This window comes from Cebus imitator, unplaced genomic scaffold (genome assembly GCF_001604975.1).
Source record: "Cebus imitator isolate Cc_AM_T3 unplaced genomic scaffold, Cebus_imitator-1.0 Scaffold200, whole genome shotgun sequence".
Taxonomy (NCBI): domain Eukaryota; kingdom Metazoa; phylum Chordata; class Mammalia; order Primates; family Cebidae; genus Cebus; species Cebus imitator.
In genome coordinates this window covers 3,401,872-3,408,486 of record NW_016107515.1, presented here as the reverse complement: position 1 = coordinate 3,408,486, position 6,615 = coordinate 3,401,872, and the positions used below count along the sequence as shown (strand labels likewise).

Genomic DNA, 6,615 nt, shown 5'->3' with positions numbered 1-6,615 from the left:
ACACACACACACACACACACACACACAGAGTTGAGAGTGCAGTTTCCTGACCCGTTGAAGTCAGGTGTGGCCACATGCCTTGCTTTAGCAAATGACATGCAAGCAAAAGTGATGTACATCTCTCCTGAGTAGATGATTTAAGAGCCAGTAAGTGATTTGCCACATTCCTTTCCTCTGCTGCAGAGACAGTGAAAGCACCTGTGCTGAGATTGAGCTGTCAGCCAGGGGCCCATAGTAAGGAAGAGATGAGAGCCCCTACCCCTCTGCATTGTCCCTGTAGACTGCACGAGAAGTAAACTTCTGTGCTATAAGCTCTGAGATATTGGGGTTGTTAGTACCATTTCAACCCAACTGATGGCCACGCTTTACGTGTTCAGGAAATGGTAGCTGTTATGATTTTTCCCTCTTCCTTGTGTCTTCTCTCTCAGAGGTTCTGAGCAATGATGTGACCGATGGCATTACCCGAGTTATCTGTAGCAAATGCTACTTTTGGATCCATCGCCTTGCATACGGGAATCTCATCTGTACAGCTGATATTCTCCCTCTACCCTTCTCTCATCCTAGCATTTTGAGAGGGAAGACTTGGGATTAAACACTACAGTTTGGTTGCTCATTTTCCTTTGCAAATCTTACCTTGCTTATCTGTAAAATGGGTGTGAGAGCCTTGTTTTTTCTACCTTTTCCAGGACTTACTATATGATTGGTCTGTGTATAGCAAGTATTACGGACACCCCTCAGAAATTACTCTTACTGGGTTTTCTTGTCTACTTTTTTTTCCCATTCAGCACATGATGGGTAATTTTTAATTTCCTTCCCTACAGGATCTTGGAAACAAAGACCTCAACAGGGATAAAATTTACTTGATTTGTCAAATAGTTCGGGTTGGGAAGATGGATCTTAAGGATACTGGTACAAAGAAGTGCACACAGGGACTGAGGAGGCCCTTTGGGGTGGCAGGTAAGGGACACACTCTGCACCATTAATTTTTATTGGAGTATACATTTTATGTGACTGAATTTTAATGAATATTTCTTTCCTACCCTCCTCCCCCAACCTCTGCAAAATTTATGCCAGACAGCCCTTAATAACTATATTTTTGGTGACTAAATCGAAATAATTGGTGACTAAGTCCAGATTTATGATGAACACAGTGAATCATGAGCTACTCTTGTCTGGAGCAGAGCTTGGGGAGACCGATACCATCTGAGCAGTTGATGCCTTTGTTCCCCAGCTCTGTGAAAAAGGAAAAACAATACAGGCAGGATCTAATTATGAGGAGCAAATCATTTAAAAAATATATCTAGGACAGGAAATGCAGTTACACAGAATGAGTCACCTACCACACATCGAAATTCCAGATGGAAACGGACATTTGAAGAGCTGGTGTGACCCAAGGCGGAGCTCGTCATGGGGCTGCTACACAGCAATGTCAGCTCTGCCTTCTTCTCCAAGCTTTAGCTCTCTTGGGGTTTCTAAGGCTTCATCCTCCTTGTCCTACATTTATGGTTTTAGTTATATTTGACCACCACTTGCACTATTATTTATCTATATTTTCTTTTAATCAGCCTACTTTATATAATGTATGCTTTTCGCCAATGGCAATTTAAATACATGTGAAAATGGCAATTTGATATGCCAGTTTTATTCTTTTTATTAAACTATAAATTTTTAATAGTATACCATTTCTAACCCCTGTGTACCATAGCTAAGCTCAGTGTTACAGGTTTTTCACTTTCAGATGCTCTGATCTGTAATCACAGACCTGCTGATTCTCCAACTAGTCCCCTGGCACTGCTTGCAAAGTGGGGGAGTGGAGGATGTTTTACCGAGCTCACTGGTTTTTTTAACCTGGCACTGTGGCTAGCTAGCCAGCCAGTGATGTTGGGTAAGCATTTTCCCCAGAGCCTTAGTTTTATTATGTGCAAAATGAAGGACTTGCACCTGGTTAATTCATGAAATCTTCTACTGCTCTAAAAAAATGCTCTGATTCTACTTGTGGGGCATTTCTGACATCACAATGTTTCCGTTAAGGCAGTGAGAATCCTCTAACCTTACTGCAAAGTGTGTCTTTGTCCTCAGCTGTAGTCTGCCCTCTCTTGGGGTGTCAGGTGACAGAGATCTGATCTAAACTGGTAGAAGAAGAAGAAAAAAAGGTACTTTATTAGTGTAACTGAAAGGCTTATGAATATATTGCTTCAGGCATAGCTGGATCCAGGAACTCAAATCAGTTTGTCTCTTTCTTGCTCCTATGTCCTCATGCTGGCCTACTATGAAGAATTTGTCTCTTTCTTGCTCAGCCCCTATGTCCTCATGCTGGATTACTAATAAGATATCTATCTAGTGAGTTGGCAAATTATCAGCCAGCTGTTCCAAGCTTGCATTCTACCAACTTAGAAACCCAGTGGAAAGAATGTACCTCTTTCCCATTAGTTTCAACAGAAGCCCCAGGAGCTTTAATATAGGTCACATGCTCATCTCCAGAGCATTTACTTTGGGCAGGGAGAGATGATTCTCTGATCTATCATGTCCTATGAACAACTCTGGAGCCAAAGGGAAATTGCCCTGCCCAAATCACAGCACTGAGGATGGATGAGGAGTGTCTGTTAGATGGCTGCTCAGTTTCTCTTCCTGTCTGCTCTGTGACTCCCCTGTCTACCTAGATGCAGTCAGGGGTTGATTATTACCCAAGCAATTTTAATGGCTCTCTGTCCAGTGCCCGGAGTGTTTGAGGTATTTTCTGTAACTAGGGTACGAGCTCGTTGGAGTAGCTTTTCTCAGCCCTCTCCTCCACTCCAATTTCTATAATCCCCATTCCAGTGTAAGATTTCTTTACTTTGGTTTTGGGGCCTTTAGTGGCTGACTTAAGGAGAGGTTTCAGAGAATCCAGGATCCCATTGGAATCGCAGGATTTGAGGATTCTACTGTTATGTGCCTGTACATATGAGTATGCTTATGAAAAAAGGGTGAATATTTCATGAGATTCTCATATCCTACAGAGACCCAATCGCTGCTCTCCAGTTTTGTAGGCACTGTAGACATTCAATACATATGTGTCAAATCCAAATCTAATTGCCGAATTCCACAGCCACAGCTCTGACCCGTTCCTTTTGGCCTCTGTTAAGCCATGGTGCTCTTGGATGCCTCCCTGGCCTGCTGACCTCTTAGTCTGCTTTGCCTAGAGGTATTTGCCCCGGTGCTGCATGCCAGGAACCTCTGCTGCCTGTGTATTGTGCAGCAAAGGATTGCTTGTCATTTTAGGCCTTCCTGACCCCCAGGCAACCTAGACCCTACCTCCTGTCCCACAAGCTCCTCCCACTATCATCCCTTCCTGGGAGCAGGATGATGTTAAACTTTAAATTAATTCATTTTCTTCTCTTTCTAGTTATGGATATAACAGACATCATCAAGGGGAAAGCAGAGAGTGATGAAGAAAAGCAGCACTTCATTCCTTTTCACCCGTAAGACATTTCCCATTTCTTTCCATTCTCTTCAACCACACCCTTTGTCATCAAGGGCTGCTGGAGCTCAGAGTGCACTGGTTCCCTGAGTTAGTGATAGGCAGGTGGAGCCTCCTAAGGGGAGCGCAGGGTGAGAATCATTGGCTCAGTGCCCAGGCACTCAAAACCAAACAGCTCTTCACCCATTCATTCGTCAGATGTTATTTACTCCACAGACATTTATTGGCAGCCTGGCAGAGGCTGGCACTGGGCTAGGTGTGGAGGATGAAGTGCTGAACAAGATGGACCCTGTCCTCATGGAGCTCATAGTATAGATGGGGAATTAAACAGGTAGTCACCAGAAGATTAAGCCTTAATTACAAGTGCAGCGGAAACCAGGAAGTTGTGAAGCAGCAGCGTTTCAGGAGTGTGTGGCAGGGAATCCTAACCCGGCTTTTGTGGATAGACATATCCATGACTTAGGAGGAGGGTAGTAAGGAAGGTGAATGTCCTCTCCTCTCCTGTTCCAAAAAGAGTCTTCCAAAAAGCAGGGCCCCAGTTTGAGGGTATCATCAATACTTAATAATCCTATGGATGGGCTAGGTAATGAGGCTAGTGACTTTGCTGACGGCGTGTGATTATGACTTAGCAGGAGCAACTCAAGTCTTTACCCTTGCTAAGCAGATAGGCATGTTGAAAGTTTTGGAATCCTACCTTTTAAGCATCTTCCTGGAGAAGAAAAAATGGCCTCTACCTGTAGCATCGATATTCCCAAATTTCAGAGCCACATTGCTTTGTGATTAAAAAGTGCTGTGCCTTGTGATGGCCAGTATATACCCTGAGCTGACACACACAAGCTCACTTTTCACCTAAGACATGTGGAGGGGCTGGGGAGCTCCCTTCAAGGGCAATTTGAAACACAAGTGAGGGCACCATGTGCACATTTCATACTCTCTTTTCCTTTCCAGGGTTACAGCTGAGAATGACTTCCTACACAGCCTGCTGGGCAAAGTCATAGCCTCCAAGGGGGACAGTGGAGGGCAAGGTATAGTGCTAACGTGCTGGTGGGCTAGGCTTGCTCCTGCTTAGGAGCCCCTGACTCTTTAGTAAATGAATCAAAATCCTGACCCCTGGGATGCTTAGCTTTCCTTCCAGACAGACCACTGGGAAGAATGGGAACATATGATCTATAGGGATAGAAGTCACATCCCCTGAAGCAAATTGGAGGCATGTCCTTGTGCCCAAAAGAAGAGAGGAACTGATACACCCTGAATATCTCCTGTGTTCCAGGCACTTTAAAAGTCACCTTCTTTGATTGCATTCTTACTCCAGGCCTGTGAGATAGGTGGTATCATCCTCACTCTGGGTTTAGAGAAGTGGGATAAGTTGCCAGAGGCTGACACTGCTAGAAATAATTAGTGGGATTCATACCCAGAGATCTCCTGCTCCAGAGGCCTCATGGGCTGGGTAGCTGCATCTGTGGTTGTATGGCTCAGTTCCCAGTGATCTCCAGAAAAACAGAGGAGAGAAGTGGTGGGAAGGCAGACTGAGAGAACACTTGGAAAAGTGGGCTCTTCATGGTAAACTGTTCCTTTCCAGGCCTCTGGGTGACCATGAAGATGTTGGTGGGTGACATCATTCAGATCCGCAAGGACTATCCACACCTGGTGGACAGGACCACCGTAGTGGCCAGGAAGCTGGGCTTCCCAGAGATCATCATGCCAGGTGAGACACAGCTGCTCTGACCTTCCCCTGGGGACATAGGGGCCAATTCAGCTTGTCTAATACATTTTCCTTTTAAAGAGTCAACTCCTTCCTTTTTTACTGCCTGTCTCTGTTTCTCTCCCTGAAGGTAACTACTAAAAATGATTTCTGTATATCCAAAAACTTCTATGCATTAACAAAATAGGCACAAGCAGGTAAATACACAAACATACTCTTTGTCCCCACAAATGGAATCATACTTTATATTCCTTTACTTAATATACTTTATACGGTGTTCTACAACTTGCTTTATCACTTAATAATTTATTGTGGACATCATCTCTATTTTACTACATGCAGAACACTTCCTCTTTTTCTGGGGGAATAATGCCATTCTCTTAAATTTTTAAGCATTTTTTTTATGTTACCAAAGAAATTTGTGTTCATTGTAAAATATTCAAATGGCATGAAAAGGTATAAAGTGAAATGTTCAAAGCTCCTTCATATCTTTGTCTCCAAAAGTAGCCATTCCATTTCCAAAGGTGTGTGTAATTTTTAAAAATGAATTTATATAATAATAAACAATTAAAGGAGGGCATTGTTTTGGACTAAATTCCTGCACCAGGCCCCAACAAATGAGACTGAAAATCAAAATGGAGTCAGCCATGCTAAAGTTTCATGTCACTAAATTGTTATCTAGAGAGAGAGAGGAAGAGAGAGAGAGAAAGAGAGAGAGAGATGGAGAGAGAGTGAGTGAAGGCGAGAGAGCAAGAGAGTGCCTATTTTCCAGACAGGCCATTTTCAGTTTTCAATGAGTGTGATAATGAAGTTCCCTGTGCTTTAATCCTAACAGCAAAGGGTAACCTGAAGTAACCTGATGTTAATTAATCAGTTACTTTTCTATTATTCTGTTTCCCCTGTTTCAGCCTTACGAGGGCAGTAACTTTGAAATAACCAATTCACTCTGTCTTGCTTCTACTTCCTTCAGGCCTTCTCTGTCCATAAAGCCAACCTCTTCTGCTCAGCTCTTTGGAACACTGATTCTATTTTATGGAGTGAAGCATTGCCTGATTCTAGAATTGCAATAGAGCCATTTGAGGTCTTTAAATTAAATTTGATGTAATTTTGTCTTTTGACAATGGTAATACTCTTTTGAAACTTCTCTTTGTGTCTTAAACCTGTGTCTTGGACTTCTGTTCTCGATGACTCTCACTGACTAGCTGTTCCTTTCCACGTTTTTCTGATGGTGGTCTCCTAGGGCCTGTGCTGTCATTTATTTGTACATGCTTTACCTGAGACTTCAATTACTTGTGTATCCCTTTGTAGGATTTTCTATTCCTTTTTTTTTTTTTTTTTTTGAGATGGGGTCTGGCTTTGTTACTCAGGCTGGAGTGCAGAGTGCAGTGGTGTGACCTCCGCTCAATGTGGCTTCTGCCTCCCAGACTCAAGCAATCCTCCTACCTCAGCCTCCTCA

The 6,615-nt window shown here is 43.3% G+C and overlaps 1 protein-coding gene across 3 annotated transcripts in view; it reads left to right on the top strand.

Moving 5' to 3' along the window:
* The window catches only part of DOCK2 (dedicator of cytokinesis 2), a 445,079-nt gene that overhangs the window by 59,680 nt on the left and 378,784 nt on the right, over positions 1–6,615 (top strand). For all 3 annotated transcript variants that reach the window (XM_017547721.2, XM_037745432.1, XM_017547720.2), the window contains 4 exons: positions 822–957; positions 3,383–3,458; positions 4,406–4,482; positions 5,037–5,162. In XM_017547721.2, coding sequence (XP_017403210.1) covers positions 822–957; positions 3,383–3,458; positions 4,406–4,482; positions 5,037–5,162 — 415 coding nt within the window. The remainder of the gene's footprint in view (positions 1–821; positions 958–3,382; positions 3,459–4,405; positions 4,483–5,036; positions 5,163–6,615) is intronic.